This window comes from Dermochelys coriacea, chromosome 11 (genome assembly GCF_009764565.3).
Source record: "Dermochelys coriacea isolate rDerCor1 chromosome 11, rDerCor1.pri.v4, whole genome shotgun sequence".
NCBI lineage: Eukaryota > Metazoa > Chordata > Testudines > Dermochelyidae > Dermochelys > Dermochelys coriacea.
The window spans coordinates 10148445-10167083 of record NC_050078.2 but is presented as its reverse complement, the minus strand read 5'-3'; the positions used below and the strand labels follow the sequence as shown (position 1 = coordinate 10167083).

At 43.3% G+C, this 18639-nt stretch overlaps 1 protein-coding gene across 2 annotated transcripts in view; it reads right to left on the bottom strand.

Annotated features, from left to right (window-relative positions):
* SLC15A2 (solute carrier family 15 member 2) overlaps positions 1 to 18639 on the bottom strand; it is a 74229-nt gene that overhangs the window by 42831 nt on the left and 12759 nt on the right. For both annotated transcript variants that reach the window (XM_043504937.1, XM_038421908.2), the window contains 5 exons: positions 16861 to 17002; positions 15133 to 15225; positions 13919 to 14018; positions 7572 to 7662; positions 3451 to 3528 (listed from right to left, as the gene is read on the bottom strand). In XM_043504937.1, coding sequence (XP_043360872.1) covers positions 3451 to 3528; positions 7572 to 7662; positions 13919 to 14018; positions 15133 to 15225; positions 16861 to 17002 — 504 coding nt within the window. The remainder of the gene's footprint in view (positions 1 to 3450; positions 3529 to 7571; positions 7663 to 13918; positions 14019 to 15132; positions 15226 to 16860; positions 17003 to 18639) is intronic.

Sequence of the window (18639 nt, the reverse complement as noted above, 5' to 3'; positions counted from 1 at the left end):
TTTTCAAGGGCTCACATGGCAGTTTGGCACTCAATCCCCCTTGGAGATCAATGGGGCACCTAACTCTTATGAAAATAATGCCTTTGAAAAGAACCCCCACTTTGCATGGTCTGAGGCAAAATTATAAACAGCCATGAACTAGGCAGGCCATTCATCCAGTTTTAAACTGGACGGTCCTCTCTTTGGTTGGTTTGTTGCCCATACAGCATGGAGATAAAACTGGATGCAGTTTTGTCCAGTATCAAATGGGTGGACGCCATTTTGAAGAGCACGCTGCTCCGCCACCACCAGCATGTGCGTGAGAGGTCACACTGTCAGGAGTGGAGAAGTCTGCTCTTCAAAATGGCACCCACATGGTGCATACGCAGCCCATGCCACTCCTGGAAGTACCGGAATGTCTGGTATTCTGGGAATGGAAGAGTGGCCACTCTACCCTAAATCTGGGGGTTGCAATCTGAAATTTGATCCAGATCTAAATGTTGCATTTGGCCCTTATCTGCAAAATGAGCTGGGCCAAAAAAAACCACCCCAGTTATGAACACCTAGAACTCCGGTGAGTGGAATCCAGATGTAAAACTGCATCCAAATTTTGCATCTCAAATCCATTTCTAGCATGATCAGTCAAACCAAGTTGTTTTTTCATTGATTCCAAGGCCGAAAGAGAACGTTGTGATCATCTAGTCTGACCTCCTGTATAGCAGAGGCCCTAGAACTTTACACAATTAATTCCTAGAGCAGCTCTTTGAGGGCAAACCTCTAGCCTTGATTTAAAAATTGATTCTCCTAGATAACACAGGCCACTGAATATCCCCCAAATAATTTCTAGAGCAAATCTTTTCAAAAAAATACAATCTGGATTTAAAACATCCAATCTGGATTCAAAAATTGTCGGTGATTCAGAATCCACCACAACCTCTGGTAAAATTGTTCAGTGGTGCTCACTGGAGTTCACAGAGATCAATTGTGAATATGATGGGATGGACAATTTGAAAGATCTTTCCCTGCCAAGTCATTCTCCCCAAGCACCAGATATAGGCACAGCAAAGCATGGTTCCTAAAGTGTTTGTCTGAGATGGGGATATTCAGGATGAAGTATCTCAAATACCAAGGTTACATGCATTGGCAAAATGCTGACAATTTTAATGGTGAGCTGGATCTCCCTTTTACAGATGTGTAAAATGAAGGACAGAAATGGCTAAAAGCCTAAAAAACTTGCGCCGAGTCACAGATTCTGAAACCCATGGAGTCTTGATTTCTAATCCCCTGCTCTAGCCACTCGATGACACATGTAGTGCAGAGGGTTAAGCTAGATGACCCTTGTGGTCCCTTCTAACCCTATGGTTCTATGATTTCCAGATTTCCCTTGTAATGAGTGTATATTCAGTGTCCTAACATGTTGCACCAGGACCCTGGACCCCATTTATTTTGACATTTATTCAGCATGCTATGAATGCTGTAGTAGAACCACAGCAGAAAATAGGATTATAGTCAATTTGTGCCACGATACTGTACAATTTTTGCAAGTCAGTTTTCCCCAGCTACTGATACCCTGCTAGAAATACTTGTCATATACTTGTGTAGGAAACATCCAGTAGTGTCTTAACCTGATAGGAACAAACCATGTGGGAAAATGGGAGGCTTCTCAGACTGAGTGACCATGCACTCTTTGAAATCAATTCCTGTAACATTAATCATTGGCTTATTATCTTTTTCTAGTGTCCTGTTCTATTCTCTTTGCTGGAGGCTGTCCAGAAAGATGCCATGTTCATTATCTCTGGAAGAGTGAATTTCCAGGTCACCGATGTTACGGCTAAGCCAATATTTTTTGAAAACTGCATGATCCCTTGGACTGTTAATTAAACTAACAATCTGAAAGAGAATTCACACAATGCAGTGACAAAAACTCTTGAGTGCAGCATAATAAGGGGAATGAATGGGACTTGTTCTCAACACTAGTTAACAATTTTAATAGTGAAACAAACAAGTCAGTGTTTCTACTGGTCACTGAGGAATGGCAACAGAAACACAGCCAGTATTTGCTATTTTATAAGGCCTATAAGAGGAATATGTTGGCAATAAGATGGTGGGGCTAAAGTGCTAGATTTGGGAAGCTGTGTAATTACAGCTAGTGTCTGAGACTGAGGAATAGGAATGTACAGTATTATTCCTATAACATAATAGGCTCTAACAGTAATTGCGTGGGCAATTACAGCCAACCAAAGCAAGACAGCTCAGAATTAAGGCAGTTTATCTAGTCTCGGTTAAATCCCATGTGGGTACAAAGTTGAGATGCCCTGAGCTGCAAACTGTGTGAGTTTGAGGTAGAAGCACTGTGATAAGCTTCCATCCCACACACTGGGGAGCCTACTGTGACAGATATGGTAATTTCCTGAAATATGTTTGGACTATCTTACTGTACTAAGTGTATGTATCGTTGTGGGCCAGGGATTGTATGTAGTTCCCTGAGCGAGGGTGACTGCAGCCCTTCCAGGAACTAAGAACAGTGTGTGTGGTGGGGGGTTGGCAAATTCACTCAGGTTGTAACATCCCCAAAGATGTACCACCACCTGGAGAGGCTCGCATCTACTGGTTCAGATTGGATTCTCCAGAGTCCAACAGACAAAGAAAGGATCTTTGGATAAATAGCTTGAGTTTAATCTAACTCAGAGCTTTGTTTCTGATCCAGCAGACAGACAAGACCTTCTGTCCAAGGGGAGCCCCAATCTTTCTTGGGAAGGGTTGGAAGAACTTTGGCCTACAGAGACCCCATAAGACGGATGGGGTGACCTCTGGTAAGCATCTAGGAACTTTTTTTAGATCTATGTTTTCGCTGAAATGCTTTCACACAGGTCTCCACCCAAGACTGGTGACAGCTGAGGAGTCAGCATCCTAGAGTGAGTGCCCTTGGTGGACATGAGGGGGAAATCCAGATGCAATTGCCCTGAACTGAGAGACCTAGGACTGCAAATTGTGCAGGCCCCAGAGACCAAACTTGCTCAAGTACAATGTTGCAAACCACCGCACTGGGACATTTGCTTTGCAGCCTCTCGAAGCAGAATCATGTGAGGACATCATATTTTGAGACACACCTCACAGCATCAGCAGACAAGTGTCACAACATGGCACATGCTGCAGAAAGGCCATGATGTGACAGCCCCTGATATATTTCAGGATGTTTTCCACTGTTGTTCTGAACTGCTGTCTTATAGGACATAGCCAGGCCCATCCTGTGAAAGTGACAACAGGTGGCAAGGCAACCCCTTGCATAGGGGGATCAGAGGAACAGAAGGAGATGTGGATTGTCCTGCCAGTGGGGTTCTGTGCGGGGGGTTCGACACTTCATTTGTTCTCGGGGGGAGGGGGGAAGGTGTACTGGGCAGTGAGAGTGGACAGCAACACTCTAAGCATCCTGAATGGAACAGTCTAAGCATTGTGATTGTTTCCACTTACCCAGGGCTATAACCATGAGTGCTGCTGGGACACCAAAAGCCAAGGCATAGCAATCTCCTCCAAAGCATTTCACATCCCCTAAAAGATAACATCATAAAAGCATCTCATTTCACCATGATTAAATTCAACCCATGCTTCCCACCCTGATGCCTCCACTGCGACCTCTGCTGAAGCAGTCGCCTCGCTCAGCTCTCCACTTGTTCAGCAGGTTTTGACATTGGGCACCGAACCCACTTAAAACAAGTGCCCTGGGGATCCACTGATGGTGGCAGTTTAGAAGCAGGGCTGGCACAGCAACCTCTTCCAACTACAGCAACGGTGAAAGGGGCCAGTCCTTACCACGGTATGGTGATGAGCAGTAACAGATGCTGCATGGGGCAGAGAGTGAGTAAAAGAGTGAGTAGCAACAGGGTAGGTGGAAGCAGGGGAGGGCCCCCGAGTGGGTAAAAAAAGTTTTACATAAAAGAAACTGATCATTTTTAAAAAGAAAAGGAGGACTTGTGGCACCTTAGGGGCTAACAAATTTATTAGAGCATAAGCTTTCGTGAGCTACAGCTCACTTCATCGGATGCATACAGTGGAAAATATAGTGGGGAGATTTTATATACACAGAGAACATGAAACAATGGGTGTTGCCATACAGACTGTAACAAAAGTGATCAGGAGAAGTGAGCTATTACCAGCAGGAGGGGGGGGAGAGAACCTTTTGTAGTGATCATAGAATCATAGACTTTAAGGTCAGAAGGGACCATTATGATCGTCTAGTCTGACCTCCTGCACAACGCAGGCCACAGAATCTCACCCACCCACTCCTGTAACAAACCCCTGACCTATGTCTGAGCTACTGAAGTCCTCAATTCGTGGTTTAAAGACTTCAAGGTGCAAAGAATCCTCCAGCAAGTGACCCCTGCCTCACGCTGCAGAGAAAGGCAAAAACCCCTCGGGGCCTCTGCCAATCTGCCCTGGAGGAAAATTCCTTTCCGACCCCAAATATGGTGATCAGCTAAACCCTGAGCATGTGGGCAAGACTCACCAGCCAGAGACCCAGGAAAGAATTCTCTATAGTAACTCAGATCCAACCAAATTCTAACCAAATTACATAGCCAATATCCCCATTATTTCCTTTAACTATTCTTGCCTGTCCATCTTCTTCCATGAAGTCCCCTTTACCTATAACTCCTATTCATACTTCCAACATCTTCTCCAAGTACCTCTTTAAATCCTACTTTTCAAGAAAAGCTTATGATTCTCTATTAACTATCAATTAGGGCTGTCGATTAATCACAGTTAACGCATATGATTAACTCAAAATAAGTAATCGCAATTAAAAAAATTATTCGTGATTAATCACAGTTTTAGTTACAGATAATCAAGGTGGGTCATTTCCAGCAGTTGACAAGAACAGTAGGAGGGGAAATAAACAAGGGGAAATAGTTTTACTTTGTGTAATGACACATCCATTCCCAGTCTTTATTCAAGCCTAAGTTAATTGTATCCAGTTTGCAAATTAATTCCAATTCAGCAGTCTCTTCTTATTTTAATGGGCCTGGGTAATCAGTACAGTGGTTCGCCACCATTTGGGGGCATCTTATCTCCCTTCCATCACTGTAATCAGGAATAGCTAGCGCCATTGGTACACCAGAATAAGTGAGATCACAGAATCAGACCCTAAGATTTCAGCTGTATGAACCAACACCCTCTGTATCCTATTGACTTGTGTCGTCCCTGGCCCCAAGGAAAATAGCCTGCTCCAAACCCCAGTCCTGTGATAACTCATAATGAAAGTAGCATTGTGAGAATGGGGACTGGAGCAGTTCAAGCTACAGTACAGTGTGGGAACACAGCACAGGGTTGTACCATGACCCAGCACAGCTCCATTCCTGTGGGTGCCTGGAGAGCCAGTCCCAAACAGAGATCCAGTAGTATGGTCTGCATTCCAGTGGTTAGAAACTACTGCTATTCTTACACTCAGTAGTAGTAAATAAATGTGGTTTAAAAATCCACATAGCTAAAGCAAAACAGGAAACCATCTAGTGAAACCTCCGGTCATTACTTTGTATTATTCTTATGCAAAGACACGGTCAGTTTCAGAGTAGTGTGTGTCTATCTTTTATCTGGCCACTTTCCAAAGAATTAGCTGAAATCCAATAACCAAACAGTGACACTTTAACATGTACATTTAACTTGTGACATACAGCATGGGCAGAAATGGTTGGATTTTGCCATCTAAATCTACATGCTCCACATGGAGCTGCCAAGTTTCAAAGGAATTGCTTCTCTCTTTCTCCTCCAGGAATCGCAGAAAATAATTTTAAAACCTAAACCACCCTTTCTGCTTTCACCCTCCAGTTTGGTGTGGTTATTGGTTTGATGTTCCACTGCATTGACATAGAGTAAAAGTTTTAAGGGAACTGGATTTTCATCCACCCACAGAACAAATTTAGCAACAGCCTCTTAGCACCAAAATGTTGACACAGGTGTGTGTGTGAGAGAGAGATGTAGTTTGTCTTTTGCTGTGTGCTTTGGCACAAATATAGTGGACACACACATCTCTAGCTCCAGGAAACAAGCAGGATATTAAAATAATCACTCAGAATAAAACCTTCTGAAAGATGTCAGAGAAAAAAATCCTATTGAATGTGCCAGGTTCCTCAGTTTATGGGACACTGCCCTCTTCTCTGTATGTTTGGATATTTATAGATAGGGCCCTACCAAATTCACAGTCCATTTTGGTCAATTTCATAGTCATAGGATTTTAAAAATAGTAAATTTCATGATTTCAGCTATTTAAATCTGAAATTTCAGTGTTGTCATTGTAGGGGTCCTGACCCAAAAGTCATTGTGTGTGTGTGTGTGTGGGGGTCCTCAGGATTATTGTGGGGGAGGGGTTGCTTCTGCACAGCTGCTGGTGGCAGCGCTACCTTCAGAGCTGGGCAGCTGGAGAGCAGTGGCTGGAGCAGTGGCTGGCCTGGAGCTCAGCTCTGAAGGCAGCGCCACGGCCAGCAGCAGTGCCGGAGTAAGGATGGCCTGGTATGGTATTGCCACTGTTATTTCTGCGTTGTTGCCTGCAGAGCTGAGCCCTCAGTCAGCAGCCGCCACTCTCCAGCTGCCCAGCTCTGAAGGCAACAGTGCAGAAGTAAAGGGTGTCATGGTATGGCATTGCCGCCCTTACTTCTGCGCTGCTGCCGGGTGCTGCCTTCAGAGCTGGGCACCTGGCCAACAGCCGCGGCTGTCCAGATGCCCAGCTCTGAAGGCAGCACAGAAGTAAGGGTGGCAATACCGCACCCCCCTGAAATAACCTTGTGACCCCCTGCAACTCCCTTTTAGGTCAGAACCCCCAATTTGAGAAACACTGGTCTCCCCTGTGAAAGCTGTACAGCATAGAGGAAAAGCACACAAAAGACCAGATTTCATGGTCCATGACACTTTTTTCATGGCCGTAAATTTGGTAGGGCCCTATTTATAGAGGGCCAACCACTGAGGTGTTCAGGCACTGAAATACAATGAAGTAAGTGCTGCAAGACTCAGAACAAAAATGGGTGGAATGCAAAATAGACCTTAAGTGGGACATAGGCCCTGTGCGGGTCCTCAAGACAAGCCACTCTAGGCCATGATCTGCAACCTGATCCATGCAGGTTAACCCTTATGCCTGTCCAGCGTCCCACTGAAGCAAGTGGGGCTCTGCATGAGAGCAGGGGTCAGTTTGCAGAATTGGAGCCCTAGGCAGTCCTACTAAAGTAACCCAGAATTAAAGCCTATAAGGAGTAGGGTCAGATCAATCATTATCAATATGTTACCTATGGGCCGCAGAACATGCCAATCCCACATTGGCAGGGAGATGGCCTGATGGGTCTTCTCCAGCTCTAAATGTTTGATTCTATGTCTCAGGCTGGCTTTAAAGAAAATAAATGCAGCTTGTAGCATGGTATGTCTGACTCTTCCCTAGTTTCTATAAACCTGTTATGCAGCTACAGCAGGATTAACAAGGCAAAAATACAACCCACTGGTTGCGCAGAAGATAATGTAATCTCGGACAGTCAATCATCATAAGACCCTGACCATCCACAGCCGAACAGTCACAGTGCAGGTAATTTAATGGTTCATTCTCAGTCAACACTGACCTCTCAATACAGGAGTAACAAATGTGGAGATCAAACTTCCCGCATTAATAGCTAGATAGAAGACTGAAAAGAATTTGTTCCTTTCGTAGGCCTAAAACGAGACAAGGCAACATCAGTATATTGGACAAAGCACAGCACTGGATTTGCAAATGGAACACTATCAAATCTCTTGTTCGGAGGGCTGGGTTAATATTGACACATGGTGCATAAATTGCAAGCTAAAAGCAGGCAAACCAGCTTGCTTTTAGGTGATGGCATAGGCTCACACAAATCAGTTCATGTTACTGAAAAGCACTTCGGGTCTCTTGGCATTTTGGAGGAAAAGCTGCTGCTCTGTATCTGTCAGGAAGTTGGAGCGGGAAAGTGTTTACTTATTCAGAACAAGTAGCTTGATTCAGATTCGCTGTCACCTAATTCAATCCAATTTGGCAGCGCTTGACAGCTTGTCATTTGTTCCCACGTCCTGGCTTTTTTTTTTTTTCCTAAATAGAAACAGAAACCTATGCATTTTGAGGAGCTTGTAATGACAGCACAAATGAGAGAGTGTGTGAGAGAGACTGATCTGCTAGAGGGTCTGAGAGGAGAAGCTAAGAATAACGAAACTGAGTGTTGTGATGATTTAACCAGCTCCAAACAAATAGGATCTATTCTGCAAAACAAATTATGCAGGCCCAGTGAAACTCCTGTGAGGAAGAAAGGGCCTGAGGATAGGTCCCCTGGTGAGAGTCAACAGTGCAATATTTGGTTATTAATAAACCCCGTAAAAAGAACTCAATCAAATCATTCTTCTTTCCAGTCACTTAGGGCAACACACCTTCTGTAAAAAGAAAAGGAGTACTTGTGGCACCTTAGAGACTAACAAATTTATTAGAGCATAAGTTTTTTTGAGCTACCCTCTGTGTGATTCATGCTTAGCAATGGTAAGGATCAAGTATTTGTATGTTGATTTTGATCTGCTTAGTAGGGGGAACCTGCTGCTAAGAGTGGTCCCTCCTCACACTTGCTGGCCATGCTAGCTTTTGCCATATGTCCAATGGGATGCACAGGAGGTATAGGGTTGGGGTCAACCAACAGACGTCACATTTGCCCTGTGTGTGTGTACCCCCCTCCCCTCCCCCTCCCACACCAGGCACAGGGGAGACAAATAGGATTTCTTCTCTCTCTCATTCCCCTCCGCTCCTCAGGCAGAGCCATACACACACATGAAAGGTACATATTTCTGCCTCTGTAAAAGTCAAACCATGAATCACATGTTGGGCCCAATTAAGATGTTGAGTGCCTTCTTCTGAGATGCTGAACACCTCACCTCAGAGGGTCAGATCCCTCCATATATCAGCGGTCTGTAGATGGTTCCGGTTGGCTCAGACCATGGATCAAAAGCTCTTCTAGACGCTAACCAAAAAGTGGTACTGGAATACTCTGGATTTTTTACCATGTAGCTGGAAAGACCTCTGGGCACTGGAGCTGGTGGAATTACACTGGGAAAATTGATTTTCTCCAAGGTCTTCACAAATGAAGTTGTTCAGTGTGTGTGTGACCAGCTCTCTTCAATACAAAACAGAGGGCGAAGATGTGCACAGAGGAGGAAATTTTCCCAAGTGTCTGTGTCATTTGGCTCTCAATGGGGTCTATGTCACTTAGACACTTTGGAAAAGTCAGTTAAGGGCCAGAACATCCAGAAAGGCACAATTTGAACTAACTGGTCAATGCAAGGCACTAACATTTTTCTTTATGAGAAATGCTCCTAAACTGTAGTGTCTAGGAGGCTTTTTCCCCCACTCAGACACAGCAATGTAATCTACAAAGCACAGCAAAGAATGTACATAGGGAGCTAGGTTATATTAGTGAAAGGGTGGATGGCCTTGTGATTCAGCCCTGAAGGGGGGCATGGCAGCTCTAGTGGGCTCTGGAAGGGACTATCTGTGTGACCTGGGGCTAGCCAATTTGGGCCTCAGTACTTAGTGGAGGATCAAGCCCCAAACCTCAAAAGTATTTAGGCACTTACCTACCATGGGATTTAGGCACCTAAATATAATTAAAGATATGAGCCTGAGTTCCGATAGACAGATAGTTACAGTCCCTTGATTCTCAACTACCTGGCCCCAGTGTAACAAAGCTAAAGGGGGGGCAGCTTTAACTCAAACCCTTGGGAGAAGGTCCCTCAGGGATCTCTGCCAATGGAGAAGGAGTGGTAGTGCAGCCTTGCTTTGCCTCATCCCTTCTCCACCTCAGACCCTTGTCCTTGGTCCCCTGATGCAACAGAAAACTGCTGTGGTTCTGCTGCAGGAGGTGAGGCTGGGACAGGACTGGGGGAGCTCACAGAGGGGGTTCCTTACACACTCATGCAAAGTGGGTGCTTGGGGGACACAGGGAACATTCAGGGTGGTACCAGCGGATCTGCTACTATGTGGCTTCACCAACCATTGCTACCCTCAGAAGAGTCATGGAGGCTACTGCAGTCTGTGCGGGGAATGTGCCAAAGCATATGTGTCTCTGGCCTCTGCAGTGAAGTGAAGAAAGTGAAGAGCTGGACTGTTCACTGATCTCCTGGACTTGGCCCCTACAGAAGGTTTAGGCTTGTCAGTGCCAGTCAATCTAGCCTGCATATTATTAGTGAATGGTTTATCTAGGACTAAGGACCAATGAACCTTTATTCAGATACTAACTGTCTGCGTAGTTCACTTCTTTGGGTAATGGTAAACAGTGCCGGGGCTATTAAGTCCATATCTCTATTTTTATCTCTAGCTATCTATGTCAATTAGCTAATAATCTTCACTGCTAGTCTATATAGTTAAAATATTACACTTTTCTAGTCACCCTACCCCTGTGAGGTATTTTTTATAGTTACAAGGGGCTTAGGAACCTCGCACTGATCCACCCCAATAGCAGGCTACACTTTTACAAGGGGATAAAGATGTGGTGGAAGTTTACTCCTCTGCCCGCTTCGGTTCTATCTAAGTTCTCATAACACATCTCTAACCCTTGGTATTTGAATGCCATTGTATTTTTTATTTGCTTAGCAGGATTCAAATCCATGACCTTTGACATCATAAAACTGCTGAGCCATGGAGCCCTCTGGATGAGAGAATTTAGTCTGGTATCTTTTCACTTCCCAGTATGCAAAGGGTAGCTTGAAAGGAACAGCCAAAGAAAGCTCACTCGTGCCCTGCTGGTTCTGAACACAAAATATTGCATTGAATAAACTGGTTCCATGGGGAAATTAAGAGCATAGGTAGCAATGACAGTTTAGGCTTTGAAAGAGGAGCTAAGAGCAATTTTAACAAATACAAATAACGCTCACCTCATTAAAAGAAAGGGAGTACTTGTGGCACCTTAGAGACTAACAAATTTATTTGAGCATGAGCTTTCGTGAGCTACAGCTCACTTCATTGGATGTACTCTGTTCACCTCATTGTGGCCTGGTTTCTGAGAGAGAACCTCTGTGAAATTAGTAAGGCACTTTGAGATGCTTGGATGTTAATGAAAGGGGGTGGAATTGTGTCTTTAGATATAACAAGGTGAAATCAAATAGACTGAATAGCAGAGAAAATATCTTAATGGTGAGATCTCTTTGATCCTGCAAGAGTCTCCCAAAAGAAGTGTGAAAGACCATTTGCGTGAGGCATTTAAAGTGAGACTGAAGAAAGCTCTAGGAAATATATAAGATATATAACCCTGCACAGGCAGGTGGATGAACAAAATGACCTTATGGTCTTTCCATGTGTAATATATATAATGTCTACTAGATTAGCAAAAGAGATTAACATTAATACTTTTAATTTATATAGCACAGAAGTAGAAGTGCCTTACAAGTACCTGCAATTTAAACCCTCACAAAACTCTTGAAAACACTTAACAGATAGGTAAACTGAGGCACAGAGTGGTTCAGTATCTTGCCCAAAGTCACATTTGTACCTGAAACAGGAGTAGAATGCAGGAGTCCTGGCCCTCAATTCCTTGCTCTAACCATCAGGTAGGAATTATGCTTCTTGCATATGATATTGCAAACAGATTGGTTTTTGTAATAATATGATTATTTTACCAGCACATTGCTATTTTTTTTTAAAGAGAATGGTGATTTGTAAAGAATTTTGGTCATCTCATTTCACACATTTACAAATTTCAACTACTTCAAAAAATGATCTGAATGCCAGAAGTGTGAACATAAAAAATGACCTCGCAATTTTTATATTGCACTCATTAGAAAAAGATATCTTTCCTTGCTTTATTAATCTTTGCAGCAGAAGTACGTTTATATCGTGATTTGGATTAGCTAATTCTGAAAAAGGTACCATTCATGATAATCCTGATTTCCCTAGCAACAGGAAAATAAAGAAACAAAGAAACGGTTTTCAGTATTATACAAAGCATAGCACATCGTTTAAAAGCAGCTTTGGCCCTTCATTAATATGCACAGAAGCTTTTGCATTTATACAAAATCTTGCCAATATGATTTTGTTCAGCCATATTTAGCCTGGGCGACCAATTCTTCAGACAAAGATGCTTGGAAAGGAAATTTTCTGCAAATAAATCCTTTTTGTGTGTGTGTGTGTGTGTGTTCTAAAGATGCAGCTCTAAACGAGTGGCCACTATCATTGTTCATGGAAGCACTGCTTGAAACATGGCAGGTCCAAGGACAATTATATTTATAAAGTTCTTTGAAGAAAACAAGTGTTCAGTATTAGGGATTAAATTCAAGCTTGTTGTAAGCAGCTGACACTCTACTGACATCAGTGCAGTTGTGCCCAAATGTACTGCAGAATTGAATTTGTCTCTAGATAAGAAACTTTTCAGTGTCCCCATGAGGTAATTAAAGGAAGGTTATTTATCAGAGTTACAGGAGCACTCTGGTTATATGATCTCCACAGTTCCTAACTTGGATAAGTAGGGATCTGCAGAGGCAGTTTTATCTATGTAGAAATATTACTATCTCCACTATTTTACATATAGAGAAACTAAATTAGTGATCTTAAGTACTTGCTGAAGGTCACAGGAGTCAGTACAGCTGGGTGGAACCAGACTTTTTATTTTGCAGGAAATTTCATGATTTTAAAATTTCTCCCATTCCAAAATGGGGAGGGGGATCTAAATTGCCCACAAAATGGAATTCTAGGCGGGGGGGGAGGGGGGGACAAAACATTTCATTCCAACAAAATCAGAAACTTTTGTTCCTATTTTGACTTTTTAAATTTTATATTCTATGATATAATAGAAAACTTTTTACAAATGAAACACAAAGTTTCAAAATGGAATGTGAAAATGTCAATTCTGTAAAATTGCCACAAAAAGCATTTAAATTCAAGTCAATTTGACATTAATCTGAGCCTGCCTGAACTGCTTTGGTGCCTCATGGGAGTTGTAATTTGGGTGCATCACGCCCCTGTTCTCCTCTATGGGCTGGGCTCCCTGGCTGGACTACCTATCCAGATGATGCACTGGTCTCCCCTCCAGCTGATCCATTTTGCTGCATCATGGGAGGTGCAGTCTGGCTAGAGAGCCCAGCCCACAGGGGAGAATGGGGACATGAAGCACCTGGACTACCGTGCTCATGAGGCACTACAATAGCTAAGTTAAAATGAAATATTGTGCTATTTCCAAATTGAAATTTTTCAGAACTTTCTGTTCTGTGAAAAATTTAGATATTTTGACTTTTTACCCTGATTTGGTTCTAAAACAAATGTTGACATATTGGAATTATCCAAAGGATAGAAATTCTGATTTCTAATCAGCTCTAATAAACAAGGAAGCAACTGGTTGGATAGAAGACTTCAATGAACACCTAGGATCTTCAGTCAGTGGTGCTGGTGATGTGGCACTCTCCTGTCTGGCTCTGTACTGAACCAGTGTTGCTAAGGATCACAAAGACAATGAAAGTGCTGCCTTTTGGATAAGATATAAAACTAAGGTGCTCACTACTTGTGGTCATTAAAGAGGCAATTTCACACATATAGAGGTGACAATTTTGGTGTCTTCCAACTCAGGAAATAATCTGTCTACCTAATTCTTCCCTGTGCCTCAGTTTTAATCAAATATAATATTTTTCTTTACTTACTGCCCCCAAATTATTATTTTGTGTTGCAACATGTTAGTGACAGAGTTACTGAGTTGGCTCAGAGGCAGCTGCAGTTCATTGGTGACTGAAGCTTTACCTCTCTCCAGGCTGTTGTGAGGGCCCATTAATTAATGTTTGTGAAGTGCTTTGAGATTCAAGATGGAACTGTGAAGTACTATCATCTCTCTTTCCCAAGGCAGAGCATGCTTTCATTTGATTGCAGTTTGATCACGTCATATATCTCCCCATACGTTAATACACCAGACACTGCATAGTTTAGAAAATAAAATCTTACATGTTCTTCTTCAAACTGGTCCCCACCAAAGGCAGCCACACATGGTTTGATACCTCCCGTTCCAAGGGCAATCAAAGCCAGGCCAAGCATGGACAGAACCCTTCAAACAGGGATGAAAAACTTCAGCACCACAGAATCCCTTTAGGATAAAGCAGAGCACTCTAGATACATCTTAAACTAGATGTGTCATTTATTAATCTGCACATAGACTGTGAGTGAAGAGCAAGCTGAGATGGGTTAGTCATAGGAACAAAAGAATTATCCCCAATCCCATCCTAAACCATCAAAACATAAACCGAACCATTGTTTTTGGAGTGTTGGATAAATTCAATTAACTTTGTTGTTTTCTTGCATTTCTGAGTATCAACCAGGTATGAAAGTGGAAGTGCAGAGATGCATGAGAAGTCGGTTTCTGGCTCAGCTGGAAGCAGGAAATACCAGAGATCGAGAGAGAGGGTGAACCTTTTCTTGTAAGATTTCCAGTCCAGATTTGCCAGCAAAAAAGGTTTGGATCAGCGTCACTTTTGGGTGCTCTCTGCACCCAAACTCCTAACCTAGTGAGATCCATCCATTGCTAACTAATGGCCTCCCAAGTCACACAGTGGCCTCCCAGAATGCTTCCCAACTAGCATGAAAATACATGGAGCTGGATGGGCCCAGGGAACTTAGAAAGGTGTCTAGTAAATGTGATGTAGTTTTGCCTGGTTGTGTACATTTTCTGAGCTGTCCCCAGCTAGACAAAAATACTGGCACTTTATTAGACATGCTAAGAAGTGAGTTGGGGAACAGTACTGGGGAGAAGACTGACTGAAGCTCTGGAGGGAGAGAGGCGAGATGCACTAAAGAACAGATAGGTTCCTTGTGGTCCTGCCAGTCTGTTTTGGAAATGTGCTCGAACTGGTGATTTCGTGCTCCACTGATAGACACATACAAAGTTGTTTGCACTTTCCCTAAACTTCACCCACATCATTCTGCCTGACTTTTTCTTAGCAGGTCTTGAGACTGGCCATTATTTCTAGCACAAGTTATCTGCTTGGTTTACGATTATGAAGCTGCATAAACTGCAGAATGTATATGAATAAAAGCATGTTGTGAAAATCCCCAAGGCTGATAACATGACAAAGGGAAGACACTATTAGAGATGCCTCTTTGGGTGCTGCATAAATGAATAACCATAATAATGTATCAAAACACCAGTTCCAAGACTTACTTACACATGAACAACCTGGTTTCCCACAGTTGGTATCGCACCGACAGACTTTATCACATGCCCAGTCACATAAACAATGGAGAGGTAGATGATTGTCCTTAGAAGAAAGAAAACAGTAGCAGGTGAATACTGTCAGGTAATTTATGACCTGCAAGCAGAATGCATATCTGCTTTTCCTGATACAGTGGGATTGCTTGGCTTTTGCACTGGTAACTGGCCAGTCCCTAGCACTGGCAGATCCCAGGCCTGTAACTCCTGTGTCAGCATTGAAAGTGTCATAGGAAAGAGAGAGGCAAATGGGTTCAGATAGTGGGGTTAAAATTAACAGAGAGGGACAGACATTGCTTTGTGCACATGTAGATCTCCAGGTGGCATTAACTAACCATGTTCCAGTTCAAAATACTGTTTTAGGTGGTTATCCAGGTCATATTTAGTTGATTAACACACAGGCATTTGCCAGGCCACCTGCCAAATGAATGCGTACTTTGGAGGGTGCATATGTAGATTGTATGTCCATACACTCCAAAGAGGTACAATGCATCTGTGTTTCAGGCAGATGTTTTTAAGAGCAGCATTGACAGATGCAGGGGTTAGGATAACACAGTGTGATGAAAGCATTCTGATGATCTAACAGCAGCTGAGGCTCTAGAAGATAACTTGTGATCCAGTGGTCACAGCAGAAGTTGGGAACCTGAATGAGTTCAAATCCCGACTGACTCAGCTAATTCATAGGAATGTAAGAATTGCCAGATGGGATCAGACCCCGCCTAGACCAACAGCCTGTCTTCATCAGTGGCCAGTATCAGCTGCTTCAGAGGAAGAAACCCTGCAATAGGCAGCTGGGGCATAATGGCCCCAGGGAAAGTTTCCTCTGAACTCCTACTACTTAAGAGATCTGCTTGAGGGTTTATATCCTTCAGGTCACAGACACCCTTGTATATCAGTGAACTCAGCTGTTAAACTTGAGTAACCAAACAGCAAAATAAAACCTCCAGTGTTATGTTATTTGTTTGAATGGACAATGAGGTTTGAAAGCTGGATTTAAGCATAAGGGAAAAGGATATTGATGGCCTATTGGGAACATGCTGGCAGGAAGAGGGATCCAAACTGGTTTTCTCTTGTTCAGACCCTTGTTTCTAGGACCGCATGAAACTGGAAGTCCATGATCGGTTCTGGAAAGAAGAGAGATCTTCATGTTGTTTTTGAGAAGACAATATGGTCTAGACATAAGAACACAAGACTGGGAAGCAGGACTCCTGGATCCTTATCTCCACCTCTGCCACTGACCTTAGGCAAGTCACATGTTAATCTCTCTATACCTCAGATTCCTCATCTGTAAACTGGCGATAATAATGGTTGCCTCCTCAGAGGGAACTTATGGGGTTTAATTTATTAATCATTGTAAATCATTTATTGAGCTTCAGATGGAAGAGAAATACAAAGCATTATTAAGAATAGTGCTCCAGCTCTGGGTTTTTTTACCATGCCTACCACCGTGCTATACAGCTACCTTGAGCCTCAGGGGGTATCTTTGAATCCTGTGTCTCATCACCACAGTATTGTGCCACACAATACACACATCATGATTCCCCACATGCGGGTGCTGAAGCACTTATTTTATGGCAGCCCTGAAAACAATAGGCTTCAGCAAGCATATCAGCTGTTCACTCATTATTGGGGAGGGGAAAGCAGGAGGTTAGTATATTTGAACTAAAGAGGTTTCCTTCCTTACTTGAATTTTCCAAGGCATGTGTCAGCGATGAGAGCTCCAAGGACAGGTGTGAAATAACATAGGCCGGAAAAGGCATGGTAAATGGTGGTGGATAGGTTTTCATCCCAGTGGAGGAAATTGAGAAAATACAAAGTCAGTACAGCTTGAAAAAAAGGAAACAAATGAAACAGGTCAGATAATCCATACACAGCCAGGCAGGTGAACAAGGTGGGTTAAATTACTGTGACTAAGGTCAACCAAATTGTTTGTATAAGACTATGATGCACACAATGTCATGTAAAGCATTAAAAGTCTTGGACTCGCCTTTGTGACTTTTCTTTCCCCACCTGTCGTGCGGTCAGGTATCATTACATTTCTCATTAGATCCTTTTCATACTATAGTAATGGGGCCCCTGGCTAGGATCAAACCCAGGACCTCCATATTTAATATCATGAGCCCCTCCTATGTGAGCTAAAGGAACAAGTCATCATCTTGGACATAGAAGCAGACTTATAAACTCCTAAACCTAGTCCGGCTTTTAGAGGGAGACAAAGACCCACATTCTGCCAGTGTGCAGTGCATTCCCCCTGAGGACACTTGCCCTGAGCGTCAGTGGTCCACAGCTGTTCAGTATTTACATGTGGACAGTGAGGTGACATGTAATGGGCCTGTTTTCTTTTATGAAGCTGATCCTGAGTTCAGATGGCGTTGTCTTATACAAGGATAGGATCTGGATATCTGTCACCTGAAAGTATTCAGTAAGGCTGATATTCACCCTTCTGTGTAAGGATGGAATAAGGACATCCATGAGGTTTAAATCCACAGGGAGAGGGTAGCATGGTGTGCTGTAGGGGTGGAGCAGTCATGCAGTGGATCTCCACATTATCTTGTGCAGCAACCAATGTGCAAGGTCAATTTCAAGGGAGACCAGGGCAGGGCTACAGGATTTTCATTTATACAGATCCTGCTGCTTAGAAACCTACATAGGCGTGTGGAACAGCTGCTTCAGCAGCCTATGGGCTAGAACTGGGGCTGCCAAAGATTGTGCTGCACCCTGTAAGCAACCCAAGGAGGTTGTGATGGGATCAGGTTAAGACTAGGGCTCATTTTGATACCGTATCAAGAATTTAGATTTGGATTAGAATTCATTATTGTCCACAAATCTGCAAATGTTTGGTCCCAAATGGCAAAGACGTCCTGAAATCAGTCGATATTGAATGGTGGAAATCTAGCAAGGCCAAGTGAATCTCTGAGACTGCAACCTCAAGGGGAGATTCCAGCCATGTCAGATAGAAGCCCCCTTCCCCGTTTGGCATCTGATCTGAAACCAAACCTGTAGGCAGCTGGGGCATAACAGCCCCAGGGAAAGTTTCCTCTGAACTCCTACTACTTAAGAGATCTGCATTGTGGATCTGTGGCTTCAAAGAAGTGTGGATCTGTGGCTTCAAATCTGACACCCCTGAAATTGGGAGGGGTTCTGACTGGCTAGTCTGGTTTCAGGCCCCCGCTATTTGTAAGTTTATCAATGTCCAGAGTGCATAAAGGGACATATTTTCCCACCAGCCCGATCCTAGCCTCTGATTTTACGCAAGCAAGCCCTTGCCCACATAGGGTACCACATTGCTCATGTAAATGCAGTAAGTGCACACACAAACCAGAATCTGTGAACAAAATTAGAAGCCCCTGGGAAACCTGGCCCAGGGGGCACATCAGGTTTAAATGAGTTCAGCTGATACTGTGAAGAACTCTCTCTGAGTCAATATACAATGCAGCAACGTGAGTACATGTGAAGACAACAG